At 44.6% G+C, this 20,692-nt stretch overlaps 1 protein-coding gene and 1 long non-coding RNA gene across 3 annotated transcripts in view; one reads left to right on the forward strand and one right to left on the reverse strand.

Moving 5' to 3' along the window:
• Positions 1–685: 685 nt before the first annotated feature.
• LOC111923251 (uncharacterized) lies at positions 686–9,674 on the reverse strand. Of its 2 annotated transcripts, XR_002860977.2 has the most exons (3): positions 9,518–9,623; positions 8,160–8,236; positions 4,470–5,385 (listed from the first exon to the last, which is right to left on the reverse strand). It is a non-coding gene; the product is annotated as an uncharacterized LOC111923251 (long non-coding RNA). The 2 variants fall into 2 exon arrangements; XR_002860976.2 differs by lacking the exon at positions 8,160–8,236 and having other exon boundaries at positions 686–5,385; positions 9,518–9,674.
• FLT3 (fms related receptor tyrosine kinase 3) overlaps positions 7,542–20,692 on the forward strand; it is a 44,905-nt gene continuing 31,754 nt past the window's right edge. Inside the window, exon 1 of the mRNA XM_023918930.2 lies at positions 7,542–7,669. Coding sequence (XP_023774698.2) covers positions 7,615–7,669 — 55 coding nt within the window. The 5' untranslated portion in view covers positions 7,542–7,614. The remainder of the gene's footprint in view (positions 7,670–20,692) is intronic.

Genomic DNA, 20,692 nt, shown 5'->3' on the forward strand with positions numbered 1-20,692 from the left:
TTTCCTCTTCCTGAGCGGCCGCGCCTGCGCCGGCGCGGAGCATCCTGGGTAGCGCCGCCGGCCGGGCCAGGGAGGCGGAGGGGGAGCCGGTGCTGCGGGCGGCGGAGGAAGGGAGGGGTGGCGGGATGGAGCGCGGGGGCCGCGGGCGGCCGAGCGCCGTGTCCGGCGGGGCGCAGCGCCGGGGCCGGGGCGGCGAGGGGCGTTAACCGCCCGCGGCGGGGGGTGGCGGGCGGCAGGTGCCCCCCGGCACACGGGCCAGCCCCCGCCCCGGGGCCGCCCGGCTCTCGAGCGCTCTGCCGGGCTGGACCTCGAGCCTTCTCCCGCATCGCGGGGCCGAGGGCAAAGCACCGCCCGTCCCAGCAGGATCCCGAGCGGTCTCCCTCCACAAGAGTCTCGTACCTCTTTCCTCTTGCCGAAAAACCCGCACGGCAGGCTGCTGGCCGTGCCTTGCCTGCTGGCACAACGGGCGCGCGGCCTGAGCCATTCTCCCTCCCCAGGTGACGAGACGCAGTTTTTGAGAAAACGCTTCACGGTCTTTCCCCCGGAGCTTGGAGAACTTTGTTGCGTGAATTTCAACTAACTCTCTCGCAGTGCTACTCAAGATTTTAATTTTTTTTTTCAATTTTTACTCGGTCAAGTTGTTGGGATATCTTGTGGTGCAATCACTGAAATAGTGTGTGTATTCGTAGTTGAGAAAATATTAGTTGAAGTGCACTTGGCATTATTTTGGTAAGAAAAACATTTACTGCAGAATTAAGATTACTTATTGTCTGTCATAGCCTTCTCTCTTATTAAAAATGAAAGGAAAATCAGGGCCTGCCTAGAAGATGCTTTGACAGTTTGTGTGAAAAGAAATTTAAAAATAATGAGTGAGCTTGTCTCATTGGAACAAATCAAAGTCTTTCTTCCTCAGATAGTGTTCAAAGACCTTGAGAAATAAACGTGCCTTAAGCTGAAATCTCAAAATCAAAAATTTTGGACAGAAAACTAGAAAAAGGACAAGACTACAGCAGTCCAGGCTTCAGTTTTAGATTGTATACCAAGAAGACAGGGTGAAGATATTATCTCTCTGTCATTCCTCAACACTTTATGGGCTTTTAGTTTCTTTCAACAGTTATGGCAAAGCGCTCCCAGCTTCTGTCTTCCTCCAAGCTTGAAAAGTAGGCCAAAGTGTGGAAAGACCATGTCTGTTTCTCCATTAAAATCTCAGTGTCAGAACTCAGACAAACCACAGCAGGTTCCACAAGGAGGAAAGACCTCAATAGATGCCTCAGCCGTGGGAAACATTTCAGTCCCAGCTTGTGCCTTCTGAGATAACCAAACTCAGTTTGTTTTTACTGCACAGATGGGTCCCAGCTGCTTTAGGTGAGGTGCCCACAGTGCTGTTTGGTTGTGTATCACTCAGCCCCCTGGCATTAGTGTTACGCCTCTGAGGACCGAAAACAAGGACTTAATTTCACTGTTTATTTGTTTCACTGTTAATTTCACTGTTGCAGCTACGCGCTGTGCCTGCAGGTGACACTTCCCTCAGCTGCCGTGGTGAAGAGAGAGAGTCTGGGAGTGCATTGTTTTTTCTGCCTTTGTCCTGCTGATTGGTGCCCTGAGAAAATGCCAGGAGAAGGTGGAGGTCTCAGGCAGATGGGAACTTTAGGGTTCACAGAGGGGAATGGGAGGTAGAAGGTGTTGTGTTCAGGTAATGCCGAGTGTGAGGGGGAGACAGGAGCCCCGTATCATCCTCCCTTAACCCTTACTGTCATGGACTATTTATTGCTTCATATTCCAGGAATGATATCCCTTGGGAAACATCCCTCCCCAGAGGTCAAACTGAGTAGAAAAGTTACATGTAAATGTGAGGCGGTTTGAAGGGGAGGCAAAAAATGTTAGTTCAGGAGAAGAAAAATCTCAGCTTTCACCCAGAGTTTTCCCAAGATCTGTGGGTCTTTTGTCTGGAGCTTTAGTATTGTGGATTTAATGGTATCAAATTATCTTACAAGAGATTTGATGATACACATAGGGTAATACCTTTTCTGGGTAAACTGGTTGAACGTGAAGTTTATTCTTCCAAGCAAAGACTTGAGATGCATAGCCACTCCCATCGCTGAAGTATATTCTAACCTGTGTTTTCAGCCTTGTGAATCTGCTTTTCCCACAGCTCTTTTGCTGATCTCTGCATATGTCTAATATTACATGTACATGGTGAGGTTAGGAACAAGGACACAAATGGGCTTGTGTACGCACGACCCACATTTATTCTATCTGCATGCTGTAGCACAGGTTCAAAACATTCCCACTGGATGTGGGAAGAGCTGAGGTAGTGGACTGGGTGGTAGTGCATGATCCTGCCATCCTGAGTGCCCAGCTAGCAGTGAGGTGTGCAGTATGCTGCCAAGAATATTGGGGTTCTCCCCCACCAAAGTCAGCCTAAGTACAGTACCTGAGCCACTAAACAGCGAAACAATGTGGAAATGTCCCTCGTCTTTTCTGCACTATCTTGGCCAGCAAAGCAGAACCAATAATGGGAAGAGGCGGTATGAGCCTCTTTTTGTGACTCTGGCAAGCTTTCACCTCTCCTGTCTCTTCATTTCTGTTCACTAAATACAAGGACGTGGCCTGAAGACTGACTTGTAGGAAGTGAGTGTCCTTGTGGGAGCCTGTCATCTTCTCATTAATCATGATCCAGATTCTAATTTTTATTGCCTGTTCCTGCTGGTCAGCCAGAGTGCTGAGGAGGCCCACAGACCATTCTCTGTCTGTTTCAGCTTGCTCCCCTGCTTCATGTAGTGCATGGAGATGTACAATGCATTCCTGCAAAGGTGTGATTGATGATATTTTTTTCACAAAACTACGTCCCCTGATCATTGCAGCTGGCACTTCTGTGGAGAGTGTTGCTGTACTTTGCATGAAATTCAGGAAGCAAGAGGAAGGAGAAACAGATAGATACCCCTGGGTCTTGTCCCACTTTGTAGTTAAGTGATAACTGTGGTGTGCTTTTCGACCCAGAAAGGGAGAAATACCACTGTATGCATGCATGCAGCCATAGCCAAGTGACAGAGTTTTTATGAGCTGTGCCAGAAAGGCAGAACCAAACATTATAAGATGAAAAATCGAGGGAGGGGGAGGGAATCCTTGGAAGGGAAACATCTGCCAAGAGCTCTTTTTTTTCCAGCCAAATCGGCTTACGAGTGCCAAGCAACTCCCCCCTAACATTTGAACCACTCTTGAGAAATCCATGTTTGCTACTGAGAGTGACAGTTTCTCTTTGTGCCAGCCCAGAATTAACATGTTTATTAAATCATGTGGAAACAGATCTTTAAGTGCAGGCTGGCATCAGATAATGCAAATGAATAACAATACTTTTAAAGAGAAAGAGTTACTGTAGCTGACTTTTTTTTTAAGGGATAGGCAAGACAAGTTTTGTAGGTAGGAATCTAGTTTAACCAAAAAAGTAATGTGTGAACACCGGGTTTTTTCCAACAGTACCAGTTGGCTCTATTAGAAGATACTATCTCTTCTTACAAAACTAGCCTCAGTATTATTGAAACAGATCAAAGGAAATATTTCTAAAAAAAGTTTTCACATAATCTGAATTTAACTTTTAAAGTCTATAGTTATAGTATATAATTAAGGAAAAAAATAGATGTGATCAGGGTCCACAGTAATATTAGACAAGAATTTAGCATTTACAATTCTTTCACGATTGCTAGTAGTTAGTATTTTTTTTAAATAAAACCTGATACTTCAGGATATACACCAGCTGCTGTCTGAAGTCAGAGGGCGATTGCTACTCTTTAGGAGATTATTCCACAAAACTGGGGATTTTTTTTATTGGCCCGTAAAATATTTGAGAATTACTAATATGTCAGTCGGGATATTGGACTGCATGCAATGGCAATACTCATGGGTCCCTAACTGGGCAGCTGGACACATATTGATTGACTTTACTAACAGTAGCTGGAAGAAACCAGGTGTTGCTCCCAGCCAGACTCCCATTCATGTGCAAAAAGAAATTCATTTCAACCCAACTTCAACAGTGAAGTTTTGAATTCAAATCAAGTCGCAAATCAGGAGTTGACCCTGAAGTGCTCTTCCTAACACCTACATTAATAATGTATGCTAACACTTATATTAATAATGTATGGGGGGAGGTCTAGCCCTAAGCTAGAATTAGTATGAGCACTAAAATGTAAGTCTAGTTCCACTGTGCTGGTAATCCAATTGTATGGTGTAGCTAGAGAATTTCTTACCATGTGGCTGCTTCCACTGGCATAGGCTTTATCAAACCATTTCATTGATGGCCAACCAGGATGTGACATAAACTGGATAAAATGCTTGATAACAAAAGCCACTTTCTCATGGTGGAAAAAAGCCCTGCTCACTCAAAGAATGCTTTACTATCATATACATGTGCATACCCTTTCTGACCCCAGCATCTTTAGGAATAAGCTAACATGGCAGAATTTATAAATATATTTTGACTTAGTTCAGTAGATATGAGCTGTCATAGTTGATGGTATCTTTCACAGAATCTTCTACACTGAAAACCTGACATATACATTAAGACTTTTGATACCAGATCAGCTGAATCACCAGCAACACAATTTCATTATTAAACAGTAGTTTCTCCTTGTCTGAACCACAAAAGAGCAAAATGTCTTCAATGGAGTCCTAGGAGCTACCAATGCTGAATGCATTAGGTGGAAGAGAAAACAAAGCACTTGGGTCACTTGCCAATTTTAAATCAAAGGACAAGTATCTGCCTGCCGGGTAGATATGCAAGTGTTCAGACACGTCTTTGTCAGGCCACCGTACTGACAGTGAGCACTCAGTGGCTGGGATAGGTACAAACTGTCTATCCCTGTTTTCTGAGGGCAAAACCTGTATATGAGTGTAGGGTTGAAAGGGGTACAGGAAAGTACAAAACATGTAATCGATAAAGATGTGGAGCCGGTTTGGTCCCAAAACTGATCTCAAAACTGGAACACCACTTGTCACTGCTCTCCACTTGGACATCGAGCCATTGACCACAATTCTTGAGTGCAACCATCCAGCCAATTCCTTGCCCACCGATTGGAGCCTCTGTCAAATTCACGTCTCTCCAGTTTAGACACAAAATTTCATGCAGGACAGTGGCCAATTCTTTGCATGAGTCCAGGTAAATGATGTCAGTCACTGTTCTCTCACACACCAAAGCTGCAACCCCATCACAGAAGGCCACCAGGTTTGCCAGGTACCATTTGCCCTTAGTGAAGTCATGTTGGCTGTCACCAGTCACCTTCTTAGTTTCCATGTGCCTTCTCATAGTTTCCAGGGGGAACTGCTCCATGATCTCGATGGACACCAAGACTGACTACATTGGTCTGTAGTTCCTTAGGTCTTCCTTTTTTCCTAAAGATGATAAGGAATTGTGGTATCTGGTAAAGGATTTGTGGTGAAATGGCTGGTACTGCTTAGCCTCTAGAGGAGACAGCTTTGTGGGGAACCTTATCGATGTGCAAATATCTGATGGGGGAACCAGACTAATTTCTATGGTATCCATTGACAGGACCAGATGCAATGTGCACAAACTGAAACAGGGAAAGTTCACTCTGAATATTAGGAAACATTTTTGTACTGTGAGGTGATTGAAATGCTGAATAGATGGCCAGGAAAAGTTATGGAGTCTCCCATCCCTGTTGGTATTTAAAACTGTACTGGATGTGCTCTGGGGAAACCTGTGCTAGCTGATCATGTTTTTAGTGTGTGTGTGTATATATATATATATATATATATATATATATATATAATGTATAATTATCATTATATATTTATATATAGATAAATAAATATATATTTTTAGTATAGCACTGGATTAGGCAATCTTCAGAGGTGTTTTAAAACTCATTCATGCTGAAGGACTGTGTACCATGGTGGGCTGTGGAAAAAAAAGGAGCAACCTGTCAGCCAAGAAAGCTTGTGACCAGTATGGTATTTTCCTGTTTGCATCAATTTCTTTAATGCCCATGGAATCCTATGCTTCTTTTTCTCATTTTTGCATTCTTGCAAATATGTACTTCTCTAGTTTTCATATCATTTCAGCTCCTTCACACTGCATAACACAAGAGCTTGTGCTCAGCACCACAATACAATGCTATTGACTCAGTGTGTCTAAGGCTGTCTTGTGAGAGATCATGCATTCATATCCATGAACAATGCTGGTCTCTGTGCCCCATTGCCCCTGCAGTTACCTTCAGGATGTTTTCTGTGTCTTCTTTTAGCTATGGTATGTCTGTCTAGTTCTGATTCATCTACATTTTTATTTGATTTCCCTAATGCAAGAAAGTATTTTATTATTGATACCAGGTATCAGTAAAAAATAAAAAACCTAGATATCATCTCTGAGATGTTTCTGAGAACACTTTACCAACACTGAGTTTATTTGCTTAGGGATTCTTTGTATCCAGGTTCTGAACAATTGCAGAATGAATGCTTAGTCCTTGGCAAGTAAAAATAACAACTGATGAATAATAAAATATAAATATATATATAGAAAATACAACAGCCGAGCAAATAATAAAACTCCCTCAGTCTATCCTGGGGGATCACAGGGGAGATGCTCCAGCTCAATCCTTGAAACTGGATCCACTTTCTGCCCGAAGACTGTGATGCATAGCTGCGCAAGGTAGGGAAATTTGTCTGCCCCTCTGCACTGTCCTGTTCTGGTACAAATCAGTGGGGCTTGCTGGCACCAGCAAGTTCAGCTACACCTGGGCCAGTTCCACCTCTTACTCACCAGTGTCCTGGAGCTGATGAGGAGGCAGCTCCTGAAGCACTGTGTTCCAGGGAAAGTTAACAGGGACAGGCTGAGGGCAGAGGGGCTCTGCCTCTACAGGCTCGAGTCTGAGCCTGAGGGCCTTTATCCCCTAGATAAGTAATCTGTGTAAAGACTTCTGGACATCTGTAGCTCACTTTGAACCTTCCTTCAAACAGTGCTAGTTCCCTGTTCCCCCTGGTATAAGCACAGCCTCGTGCTGCAAACCTGCCCCTGTCTGGGTGGCAGGATCTCAGGGGTGACCGCAGCAGGTCCTCTGTCACCAGCAGAGCAAGTGTTCACCAAGTATGGGAAACCTCCCTTGGCCTGCCAGGACAAACGTGGCAGGGTATTCCCATGCTGTTGCACAGACTTCATTTGGATTTTTTTTTTTTTTGAGCTCTTTAGCTTGGCAAAACACTAGCTCTTCCCCTCATCAGGACTTGTAGAAATTATGCTTACTGCCAGCACATGAAAGCAGAAATTGTAACTGCTTCAAAAATAAGACTTGAAGTGAGACAGCAAAAAGCCTCCTGCACCAAATTTACATGAGAAAATATGTAAGTGTGAGCAAAGGACTCAAGACTGAGCAGCTGAAGTGGAGGCAGCTGCTCAGTTTTGTGGAGGCATCCTCTGACAGAAGGAAGATGCTCCCCAACCCCCAGAGAGGCCCCTCTTCTCCGCGTCCCACAGCTGTTTCCTCAGGTCTCGAGCCCTCTCTTTTGAAGAAGTGGTTTCACTGTGGGCAGTGACATGCATCCTTAAGGCAACCACCTGCAGGCTCAGTTTCACTTGTGGGGCCAGGGGACTGCAGGGCACCACCAGCCATGACAGTGAGCCGGCCCCACGGCTGCTCCGCTGGAATTCCACTTCAGCTCGCAGGTGAGGTCTTCTCATTACACTCCTCGGGCCCTTTCATCTCCACTTCCCTCTCTCTCACTGCATCCCTTCACATATTTCCTTTCTTTACCCTTTGATTTCTTTTTCTCTTGAATCTTTTATTTTCTGTCTCACCTTTCTTCTCTCTTCTGGTGATGCTTTTCTTCCTCCCATCACCCTTATCTCTCCCAGCCCAGCCTGGCTTTTGCTCTTACTGCATCTGACACATTTTATGCTCATGGCAAAAACTATTTAAATTACTGATTTTTTTTTTTTTTGTTCTCTTTCTTCTGATGTAAATATATTTTCTGCTGTTAATGCTAGCTTGACCTGAACACTTTTAATAATATACCTGCAATTTCCCATGTAAATAGTCTGTGAATCAGATACTTTAGTAGAGCAAAATATAATGGTGCATCATTGTCTTATCGGGTTTTGTTGTTGTTTAGTGATCTAAATAGAGGAAGACGTGATTTTAATATATAGAATGTACCTTTGTTTACTCTTAGAGTGAAGAGTTTTGGAATTTAAAGCTTGATTTCTTCTACTGAAAATCAGCCCAGCAATTAACTGTTAAGAAAAAAGGAAATAGCATTTGTTTCTATCTCAAATGCCTGAAACTGTTTTTTTCTAAAATTAATGGCTTGTTCCTATCAAAAATGATCTTGCTGATTCAAAATCCAGGACTGAGTGCATGTTTTTCTCCTGATTGATATAGTTCTGATACACACCTGAGAAAGTTTGTTAACAACCATTTTCAGCTCCATATACAGAGACAATATTATTTACTTCAAAGAGAAATTGTTAGGTATTATTCATTCATGGTTGAAAGTCTACGTGAGCTATTTGAAGAAAAGGTGGAGTAAAAATGAAAATGAATATTTTATGATCTCATGCTTTGCATGACTGCTGATACTACTAAGCAAACCCTGTCAAAGAGGGATTTCTGTGTTTTCTTCTTGACTGAGCTTTGCTACTTTTACAGGCTGCATGACAAAAGAAATAAGAATTATTAGCATCTGGGATGTGATGGTGCCCAAAGGCCCCTGTCAGCATGGCTAAGAGATGATTCCACAGAGAGCAAAAGGTGTGAGAACCCCATGATGTGATTATCCTCCAGGAGGACTGCTGTTCTTTCAGTTGAGATATTATTTAGTCAAGACAAGGTGTACAGGGAGGCAGTGTTTCTTCTTGTAAGGCTGGCTATTATAGGGGAAAAAATGCAAATGCTTTTGGACATACAAAACAGCTAGGATCTGAAGCATCAGAGACAGAGTTGACAACAAAAATCCTGAGGACTGCTAGTTCCATACATGTCTCTAACAGATCACTCTTAAAAACAATTTTATAAATAATGTTAAGCATTTAATGAATTGTATATACTTTCTTAAAAATACCTATGTCCCCTTTAAGAATCTGTTGTCTACAGATAAGACTGAGTAATAAATTGTGCAGACAACAGATGGTATCCGTATGATGAACCAGTATCATCAGAAGTGGCAACACGTAACCAGCAAAGGGAAGCTAAACTCTAATAACACCTGGAGGAAAATCTCCACAATATCTTTGCACTTAAGGCAGCAGGTCAGTCTTAAAATTACAGGCTCAGAACTGCAAAAGTTTCAAGAAAGAACAAGCACTGTGCCTGTGTTATTTGCTGGAAATAAATGCTCCCCAGCAGCAAGAAATTTAATTCCAAGAACTTCATAAAACAATATATGCAATATATATGTAAATACAGCTATATACATTAAAAGCACTATTCCAGTTTCTCATCTTACATTCTTCTGGTCACCACAAACAAGAGTTAGTGGCTAAAGGGAATGTTATCCAGCATAAAATTAGCCTTACCTTGGTGGATGAGGTAGAAGCATGGATGGGGCCTGGGACCAGAGACAGTAGTAGTTTTGTGTTTTAAAAATTCGAGAATTTTATAAAAAGATACTTTCACTGACCTTTCTCATCAGAGGAAGTTTTCCACTGAAAACTGCTCCTGCTCCCTTTTTTTTTTTTAATTGCACCCCTTTCTTACTGAGAGATGTTCATTAAACCAAATTTCAGGGCACCTGAGAGAAATTAAGACATGAGCAGCTGCCTAAGATCTCCCTGTGGCTGACAAATGAGACGAGATTGTATATGAGCAAGGACTGCCAACTCAGATCCCGGCAAGACACAGATTTGATTACGGTGTGTCTGACTGCGCAAAAATTATAGGGCAATACTGTTGAGAATTCCCTCACAGAACATACCAGTGTCCATTACATTCCTATGGCAGAGATCCTGGAAAATATGAGATGGGCCAGCACACTTCTTTTGTAGGAGAACCCAGAAATACGTGGGACTCAGCCACCTGCAGGATCTGTTCAACTCCCAGCAATACCCTGATTTCTCTCCAACAAAACAGCTGACAAACATTCCAGAGCAAGTTCAGGCACTGAGCCCTGCCACTGGCAGGAAGGTGAAATCAATGAGCACCCCAGGGGGAATCAAGTTTCATCTTGTTTCTTTCCCAAAACATGCAAAAACTTGGGTGCAAGCTGCTTGTGAATAAGGCCAGTACATGGTCTGCTCACCCAGGAAAACTTTTGAGACCACATATTCATGGTCATCCATCACCATATATTTCATGGATCAGAAGATAAGGTATCACTTCTGAAGATTCCTGAAGGTGAAAGGACTGTGAAGGAAAACAATTATTTTCCAATGGAAGTAAATGCCACTTAAAACTGTGGGTGTTTAGATTCTTTTGAGGTTTGGAGCCGTTTGCTTTTCCCCTTCTTCAGAAAATCCTTCTGGTTACCCATATTCCAAGCTACTGAGAAGGAGGAAGATGCCCAGAGTGCAGCCTGACTTCCTGGGCTGCCCCACATGTGTTGGACGGGTGCTGCTGCTGTGGCTGCTCAGCAGAGGCAGGTTTGTCAGAGCCGTGGGCATCCTGTCCTGCTGCAGCATCCATTTCAGGAGCCACTCCTATAATGACCCCTAGAATAATATATCATGGAGCACCTCCTCTTCACAGGCTTCTGAAAATGCATCTCTCAAAATGCCTGGAACTTCATGAAACTCACATTTCAGCTGAGAAGCTGGTTTAGATCACTGGGATGATTTAGGTTTTCATAAAATCTTCTTTTAAAACTGCTGAAAAAATGAGCAGGGCAAACATACAGAAAAGGTAGCTTATTGCCTGGGTATTTAGCTCTGTTAGTGTTGTAAAAGTAAGACAGTATTTACTCCTTTGGTGGTAGATAAGATTTCTAATGTGTGAGATAAAAGGGCTAGTTTTAAAAGTGATTTATTGTTACAACATGCTCTATAAGGAATATGTTGGATTTTACATTTGTACAGCTGATTTGGAATTGCACTTATTTTTAACCCTAACCTCCTAATGAGACAAAATAGAAGAACCAGTATTTATTTTGTTAATTTTTACCATAGTTAATTCCGAATAGCAACCATATTTTTTCAGATACCTTAGATTTATTTTTGTCTTTTTTCATTTTGCAGCAAAATTGTTCTCTCCCACTCTCCCTCTTTCTATCCATTCTTCCTCCATACACACCTCAGGCCTTCTGTGTTCCCTGCTCATCATTCCCTCTTTCGGGAAAGTAAGGACAATATCACCTAATCTGTTATAGAAAACTGTTTTCATTTAAAAGGGAAGTTTTACCATACTAGGATGACAAGGAGTATCAGTTCTTTGTCTGCCATCTTCTGTTTTCATTTCTGTTTCAGGCAGATCTTTTTCTCTTTCTTGAATATGTGTGAGGACTCTTACACCTTTACCTTTAGATACTTAAGTTAAAGTAGCCTTTGCTTGCAAGAAGCTAATAATTCCACTAATGTCAGTAGAACTGCTAGAGTGTAATGAGACTGGAGTATTTAAACACAGAGCAGTTAGGAAAAAAAAAAAAAAAAAGTATTAAAGCAAACTTAGTTATGTCATTAGATGAGACAGATCTGTTTACCTTACTTCAGGGTTGTCTATCCAGCTTCTTAATAGCACAAACATGCCATTCTCATGAACAAACATCCTCTAGAGAATAGTCAAGGATAAGGACAGCCCAATGCCACTTTCTGATTCGTGGGAGGCCTCTGTGGTGGCACCACACCAGTGCTTCTTTGCCCACAAAATTATGCAGTTGTTCACACAATCAGAGCAGGGTTGAAGAAAGGACCCCTGGAGGTCATTTGGTCCAACCCCACTGCTCAAGTGGAGCTGCCTAAAACCAACTGCTTTAGACCCTGTCCAGGTAGCGTTTCAATACCTCTGAGGGTAGAGACCACCACCTCTCTGGGCAATGTGTGTCCATGTTTGGTCACTCACATGGTGGAAAAGTCTGTGCTCATTGCCTCTGTGTCACTGGGCACAACCAAGAAGAGCCTGGCTCCATCCTCTTTGCACCCTCCCTGCAGGTGCTTGTACCTCTGAGCCTTTTCTTCCTGCACTGAACAGTCCCAGTTCTCTCAGTCTTTCCTCATTGGAGAGATGCTCCTGTTCCATAATCATCTTTGTGGCACACCACTGCACTTTCTCCAGTGTGCCCGTGTCTCTCTTAGACTGAGGAACCCACAACTTGGCACAGGACTCCAGGTGTATCCTTGACAATGCTGAGTAGTAGCAAAGGACCTCTGCCTGCTGGCAAAACACCTCCTAACGTGGCTCGTTGTTCACCATACTTAGTGGGGTGAAAAGGTAATGTGGGAGCCGAGAAGAAGCTCCCTTGAGAGGATGGAAGATGTGGACAAGAAGCAGAAGAAGAGCTAGCCACAATGTAGGCTCTTCCTCAGAGAGGTTGCCATGGTAGCTGAGGTTCACTGTGTTTGCAGCCACTTTTCAGCCACTTCCCAAAAAAGGGTGTTCTCAGCAGTTCCAATTATTCTTTGCAAACTGGATCACAAGTGGCTGGAATGGCCCCAAATGTGGCTAAAGCAGCAGGGATTTCAGTGAGCTCCCTGTGAGCACCAGCCTGAGCAGTCACACTAGGTTGTTATTCTTCCTGACTTAATGAATGCTGAAATCACAATGCTTATCACAAGGCATGGTTTGGATATCAGTCTGTAATAACGTCAGTAGGAAAATTAATCAATAACACTGGATATATAATAGTATCATGTGAAAAATACACCTGCACTTCCTCTCATTGTTAGCTTATTTTTGCTACATAAGGCACTGAATCTAACATACCTGTAAGGAATCAGTAAAGAACAGGAGTATCTGCTGACTCATAGCTACCTGTTCTTTGGGGCAAGTTTCTGTCTGTTTCTCCAACAGGGGAGTGTAAAATACGTGCCCCGTGTGATACCTTATTTGGAAACTTCAGCCACCTCAATTATTCCTTGATAAAATCTCTATGTAATTTTTAAGTTGTCTGCAATGAGCCATAGGCTGGGTTGCTGACTGTCCTCCTCTAAGAAGATAGGTATTAGCACTGAAAAGCATAATTGTATCTAAAAGATGAAGCTTGCTGAAATCTGTACCAGAATTTCTTGGGACATAACAAGACAGAGGAAAAATTGAAAACAGTGACCAAATTATTAGGTATTTATTTTAAAAAACATGAAAGAGCAAATTTCTTGCAGCTGTTTTCATCTGGGACCTGAAAATGGAGGGTTCATAAAAAGACGAGGAAAATTTAAAATACGGAAAATAAATTTGTGGACAGAGTTTTCCCCATTGCTTGTGTGTGACTGTTGAAGTAGGTGGGTCTTGGCAGTAGTTTTCTGAGGCAGATTGAGGAAACTTCTCTATTTCTCATATGTTGAAGAAGATATTTTAGATTAAGGCACAGATTAAATTTGGAAGGACTAGGGAAAGCAAACTTCTTAGGAAAGGCAGTGTGGTTTCACTGCAGAAACCGACATAAAATGGACATTATCAACCAGTTACCAACCCTTTGCTGAGACTTTCATTGGATGCATAGAAATGATTTACTCACTGTGACAAGTTCCAGTTTAATCTCTCTTCTGAAGAAACACTTTTCAGACCACTATAATTAACAGGGGCACGACCTACAAAAAGGTGTTCTTCTGAGAAAGAAGTTTTTACTGTATGAGTTGTTCCTAGGAAAAGAAAACCCAAATATTTTTCTATTTTTTTTTTTTTTTTCAAAATCAGAGAATCATAGAATCACTTTGGTTGGAAAAAACCCCTAAGATTATCAAATGCAAGCAGTAATCCAGCACTGCCAAGCCCACCACTAAATCACGTCCCAAAGTGCTACATCTGCACATCTCCTAAATACCTCTGAGGATGGTGACTCAACCACTTCCCTGGGGCAGCCTGTTCAAACTTTCTCAAAGAAATTTTTTTCCTGATACCCAGCCTAAACTTCCCTTGATGTAATTTGAGTCCATTTCCTCTCATCCTTTTATTTGTTACCTAGGAGAAGAGGCTGAACCCCAGCTCACCACACTTCCTTTAAGGTAGTTGTAGAGAGCTATTAGGTCCCCCATGAGCCTTCTTTCCTCCAGGCTAAACTCCCTCAGCCGCTCCTCATCAGACCTGTGCTCCAGAGCCTTTCCTAACTTTTTTAAGTATTTTTAAGCTTTCTGACTTTCAATAAAAGAACAGAAAATATTTGCTGGAGACTGCATGGAAAAAAAATATAAGAAAATAAAATCAGTCATAAGCGATTTAACTAATGCATGAAAGAATTTACAAGGAACCCCTGTGCCACTTTTTGTGCCCTAAGAATATAAAAAGCAGGGCGTCTCCTGTGCAATTACACAGAAGCCAGAATTGGGCGAGCTGGGGGTCGGGGCCGCGCCTGTATCCCGAAGGCAGTCCCTCAGGAGCGCCGGGATGTGCGGGATGTGCGGGATGGTGCGGGACGTGCAGGATGTGCGGGATATGCAGGATGTGCGGAATGCTCGGGATGCTCGGGATGCTCGGGGTGTGCGGGATGTGCGGGATGTGCGGGGTGTGCGGAATGTGCGGGATGCGCGGGATGTGCAGGATGGTGCGGGATGGTGCGGGATGTGCGGGATGGTGCAGGATGTGCGGGATGTGCGGGGTGGTGCAGGATGTGCGGGATTTGCGGGATGTGCGGGATTGTGCGGGATGTGCGGGGTACGCGGGATGGTGCAGGATGTGCGGGATGCACGGGATTTGCGGGATGTGCGGAATGCGCGGGATGTGCGGGATGTGCGGGATGTGCGGGGTGGTGCAGGATGTGCGGGGTACGCGGGATGGTGCAGGATGTGCGGGATGCACGGGATGTGCGGGATGTGCGGAATGCGCGGGATGTGCGGGATGTGCGGGATGCGCGGGGTGTGCGGGATGCGCGGGATGTGCGGGGTGTGCGGGGTGTGCGGGATGTGCGGGATGTGCGGGATGGTGCAGGATGCGCGGGATGCGCGGGATGTGCGGGATGCGCGGGATGTGCGGGATGTGCAGGATGTGCGGGATGTGCGGGATGCGCGGGATGTGCGGGATGTGCGGGGTGTGCGGGATGTGCGGGATGTGCGGGATGTGCGGGGTGGTGCAGGATGTGCGGGATGTGCGGGATGTGCGGGATGTGCAGGATGTGCGGGATGTGCGGGATGTGAGGGATGTGAGGGATGCGCGGGATGCGCGGGATGTGCGGGATGCGCGGGATGTGCGGGATGGTGCGGGATTCGCGGGATGCTCGGGATGTGCGGGATGGTGCAGGATGTGCGGGATTCGCGGGATGCTCGGGATGTGCGGGATGTGCGGGATGTGCGGGATGTGCGGGATGCGCGGGATGTGCGGGATGTGCGGGATGTGCGGGATGTGCGGGATGTGCGGGGTGTGCGGGGTGGTGCAGGATGTGCAGGATGGTGCGGGATACGCGGGATGGTGCGGGACGTGCAGGATGGTGCAGGATGTGCGGGATTCGCGGGATGCTCGGGATGTGCGGGATGTGCGGGATGCGCGGGATGCGCGGGATGCGCGGGATGGTGCAGGATGTGCGGGATGTGCGGGATGTGCGGGATGCGCGGGGCCGCAGCTCCCCCTGCCGCCCGCACGCCCCGCAGCTGCCGCGTGTCCCCGCACGGACACTGTCCCGGGACAAAGAGCGCGGAGTGCCAGCGCCTGCACCGGGGGCAGAAACTGGAGAGGAGCCGGAGAGGCGGGGGAGGGGGTAGTGGCAGATGCAGGTGGAAAAATAATCCTCGCGAAAGGCTGCAGGCCACGGCAAACAAGACTGGCAAGCGACCGTAACATTCCAGGATGTTGTATCGTATCAGTGTTGGGCCCCATTATTAGTTTTTGACTCGGTACACAGACCCGAATTGAGCACTTTCTGAAACCACACGACCTCCCCTGCTCCACTCTTCTTGCTCAGTGATTCAAGTCTAGAGATTCTTGTCTCCTCCCTCTAAACCCTCACGCAGAGCTATCACACTCTATAGGCTTTCCTTTCCATCTCAAATCTCAATCATGCTTGAGCATGACTGTGAATGATTAAATCAATTCACGTGACATTTATTGTAATTAACTGGTAAGACCAGATAAATGACTGCTCCTGACCCAGACATACCCCAGCCAGTGTTACAACAGCTGGTCACAATTAACATGAGCTGCAGCAGAGCCATCTTGTCACCCACCTCGCTTGTTAAACCTTGTTCTAACATGGTTATTATTCCAAAACACAAAGCAACACCTCTGGCCCCATCATCATATGAGAAAAAACTCACAAGGGGCATATTTTTCTGAGATGGAAGTTATTTAAGCTGAAAGGATGAAGATGCTGAGGAATGTGCAGCTTTTTGCACACTTGCTGATGTGCAAAAAGATGAGGAAGGACAAAAGTTAAGTTTGATGGGATAGAAATGAGATATGGTTAAAAGGAAGGAATTAATTTAAGATCAGTTCTTTTTGCCTGTCCTGCCTCCCCCTGATTTTTAGCATGTTTGTATTGAGTACAATTCTCACTTCAGGATCCACTACTTTAGGGGAGATTTGAGAAAAAGGTTACCACATGCAAAAGTGGGGGATTTAAAGAGTTAATGAATGAATATGAAGCTCATCCATGCCACTACTTTCTAGCAAGTCATGACTTTTTTTTTTCCTGGAAAAAAAAGTTTTCCTGGAAGAAAAGGTCCATCTACCTCCCCTGATCATGAAGAAAATTTTGGAAAGTTGATCCAGAGAGTCACACCCATTGGACATAGTCAGAAGCCAAATAAGACCCAAATCATAGTTTGCTTTATGTAAATCTTCTGAGCTGTAAAGCAGGGTGGAAGATTGTTCTATGTCTAGGAAAGGCCTGACTGCTATGTAAAAGATTAAACACCCTGAGCTGAACACAAATACAAGATGCTTCCCTCGGTATGAAGAGAAAGGTTTTAATCTTTCACTGTCTCTAGTTCCCAAGCTGTTGTGTTCCTGGTAAACTCAGACTTTCAGCATATTTTGGAGTGATTTTCCCAGTCTTCCAAAGGCTACTTTTGTCACCCCCCCCCCCCCCCCCCCAATTTGAAAATAAAATTTTGGAAGCAGATGCATTCATCTGATAGCAGAACTATAGCTTAAACAGAGCTTCTCGGTTTGGTATCTCTCCAGGAGATTCAAGCCTCTCTTGTCAGCACTATAACACTTAAGCTCCCTTTTTGCCTTTTACAGGCATTTCCCCAAGCATGTGCCAACACTTCTTTATGAAGTCTTGGCTCTGCCTGTGGCAACTAGATGTTTGTCTGACTGAAGTGAGAACAAGATTTCTCCTGCTGCCTTTATTTTTGTATCACCTATAAAAAGATAATGAAGATAGAAAGCAGAAACAAACATTGTTCAGAGGCAGCAATTTACTTTCATTTCAGCTTCACTCTAGTTCAGCAATAGACAATATGATTATGCATGCTACATATTTGATATTCTTTACCCTATGTTTTCAGCCTCTGCAGATCTTAATTTGGGTTTTCAGGAAGATGACTGATGTGCAGACCATAACAACAGTCCTTGAACAGGTCAGATAGAAGCTGGAAGATTAAGACGGCAAACCAGAGCATTACCATTTTCCCAATGTTTCTTTTCCTGACTTTACTTTTTCTAAAAGGTTTATTCATGCTCTGATCTTCTATTTTGTCCTGTACAAGTCTTGAAGACTTACACAAGTTTAGGCCACTCTATATCATGTAAATACTTCTTACTATCGTATTACTCATTTGTTTCTCACTGCAAAATCACCTGGAATCACGTCAGGTTCAAAACATCCTTCCTTACCCTAAAAACCTTCACAGGAATAAAGGTACACCACAGCAGTGGCAAGCTGTTGCAGTTTGCATGAAAAGGAGTCCCATTTTCACCTACACATGAGGGTGTCAGGGTGCTCACTACTTCCAGCCTAGTCCCACATACTGTCCTTTACTGATGCAGTTCCAGCTCATCAGACACTTTGTTTGCATGTCTCACTCACAGTCTGGTTGCTACAGCTGTCTAACTTTAAGCTGCAAATCTGCTCCCTGTTGGTGTTTAAATACATCCTTCCCTTTTCTGCTGTGGCCTTAGGAATCCCTCTAACAAGGCAACATGAGCAAAGTAGAGTAATGCCACATTGGGATACACAGGCTTAGTTTGTACAATCAGAAGTTAAAATTATTCACAAATCAGAAACCTAAAGCAAGGGAATGCTCAGCAAGCCAAATGAGTTGAGCTTTTGAGGTCATATTTCCAGGTGGTTTCTGCTGGTGTGTTTTAGAAATCAGAGGACATAGGTGGGTTTCCATCAGCTAAATCCCTGGCCATGAGCCAGGTGAATGGTCTCTGCTTTAAAAAGGGTAAAAGCAGAATCAGCCAACAAACCAAGAAAAGTGGAGAAAGCTGAGCAGAGAAGGACTTGGTGAAAGGCTAAGGAGGAAGCTAGAAACCTGAGTTGCACTGATGGGAGGAATTCAGCATGCTTGGTGTAGATACCTAATGCATACCTGCCTTTCAGCTGCTCTCTGGCACTCCCTGTCTCAAGAAGTGCCATTATTATTTTTATAGTCAATGGATGGAGATACATGTCTCCACAAAGAAACCACGTTCATCTTTCTTAGGGATGACACAAAGGGTTTTAATCAGACATCTGCAAAAGCAGACCATTGCCTGTGCATGCTGTGGAAAGGTGGCACCCAAAATGAAGTGTATGTTGGGTGCCTCAATGAGAAAGACTCAGCCTTAATACACTTTGGCAAGGAGAAGAGGTTGTCAAAGTGTTGCCAGCTCAGAGCTCAGACAGTTCCAGAAGACACAAATAGCAAGGAGGAGATGGCAACAACTCTTATTAATTTCTTCCTGCTCCCAGTTTTGCTTCTTCATTGCCTGCAGAAAGAGACTCATCATATTCATCCTTCAAGTACTTTTTGATATATTTACTTTTTTCCTTCTTTCAACTCTGCTCCTAGCTTTATGTGCAACCATCTCAGGAGCTGAGGGGGGAAAAAAAAGAAAACAAAGCAAAAAGCCAAGGCCTGAGGGCATAAATCTTTCAGGGTGCCAGGAGAAAGATGTTATTTTATGATTCACTGCTTATTTGTACTGTTGACAGCTGGCTTTAGGGAATTAATGGAAATCAGACACATTTCACCCAGCCAGTTATACGGTCGTACTTCTGTTTGGTGTAGTGGTGGGTACATGGTTACTGTAGCTCTTTTAAGGCTAGAAGATGACTTTCAATCTGCAGTCCCTGCAGAAAAGCTTATAGGAAGCATTCTGGAGAGATGATGTCTTTGAGGAATCAGAAGCTTTCTCATTCTGCTCTTTAAGCGTAAGTATAAAGGACTTCTGCTATTCAGGGCATCTGCAACTCCTCTGGGCAGCCTCATCCAGTGCCTCAACACCCTCCCAGTCAGGAATTTCTTCCTAAGATTTAATCTGAACCTGTCTTCTTTCAGTTCAAACATTCCCCCTTGCACATCACTACATGCCCTTGTAAAACATTCCTCTCCAGCTCTCTTCTTGCCCCCTTCAGGTGCCTGCAAAATGCTAGAAGGCCTCCCCAGAGCCTTCTCCATGCTGAACAACCCCAAATCTCTCAGCCTGTCTCCATAGCAGAGGTTGTCCTGACCTCTGATAATCTTTGTGGCCCTCCTCTGGACACGCTCCAATGACTCCATGTCCTTCTGTGCCCCAGAGCTGAACACAGCACTCCAGGTGGGGTCTCACAAGAGCAGAGCAGAGGAGCAAAATCCCCTTCCTTGACCTGCTGCCCACGCTGCTTTGGATGCAGCCTAGGATGAAGTTGGCTCTCTGTGCTGCAAGTGAACGCTGCCAGCTCATGTTGAGCTTCTCATCCACCAACGCTCCTGAGTCCTCCTGCCCAGCACTGCTTTCAATCCACGTTCCACACAGCTTGTGTTTGTGCTTGGGATTGTGCTGACCAAGGTGCAGCACCCTGCACTTGGTCTTACTGAACATCATGAGGTTCCCACAGGCTCACCCCTCAAGCCAGCACGGGTCCCTCCCTTTTCTCCAATGTGTTGACTGCAGCACATAGCTTGATGTCATCAGCAAACTTGCTGAGGTGAACTTGATTCCACTGTCCATGTCATTGATAAAGATATTAAACCATGTTGGTTCCAATTCTGACCCCTCAGGAACACCACTGCTCTCTGCTTGGACATCAAGCCATTGACCATCCAGCCAATTCTTTGCCCACCGATTGGAGCCTCTGTCAAATTCACGTCTCTCCAGTTTAGACACAAAATTTCATGCAGGACAGTGGCCAATTCTTTGCATTTGTCCAGGTAAATGATGTCAGTCACTCTTCCCTCACACACCAAAGCTGCAACCCCATCACAGAAGGCCACCAGATTTGCCAGGTGCCATTTGCCCTTAGTGAAGTCATGTTGGCTGTCACCAGTCACCTCCTTAGTTTCCATGTGCCTTCTCACAGTTTCCAGGAGGAACTGCTCCATGATGTTGACAGGCACCAAGACTGCCTGTCCTGTAATTCCCCAGGTCTTTTTTTTTCCCCTTTGAAAAGAGGACTTACGTTTTCCCTTTTCCTATTAGTGGGAATTTCACAGGATTGACACAGCTTCTCAAATATGATGGATAGGGGCTTACTCACTTCCTCTGCC

This window comes from Cyanistes caeruleus, chromosome 3 (genome assembly GCF_971803275.1).
Source record: "Cyanistes caeruleus chromosome 3, bCyaCae1.hap1.1, whole genome shotgun sequence".
NCBI classification, from domain to species: domain Eukaryota; kingdom Metazoa; phylum Chordata; class Aves; order Passeriformes; family Paridae; genus Cyanistes; species Cyanistes caeruleus.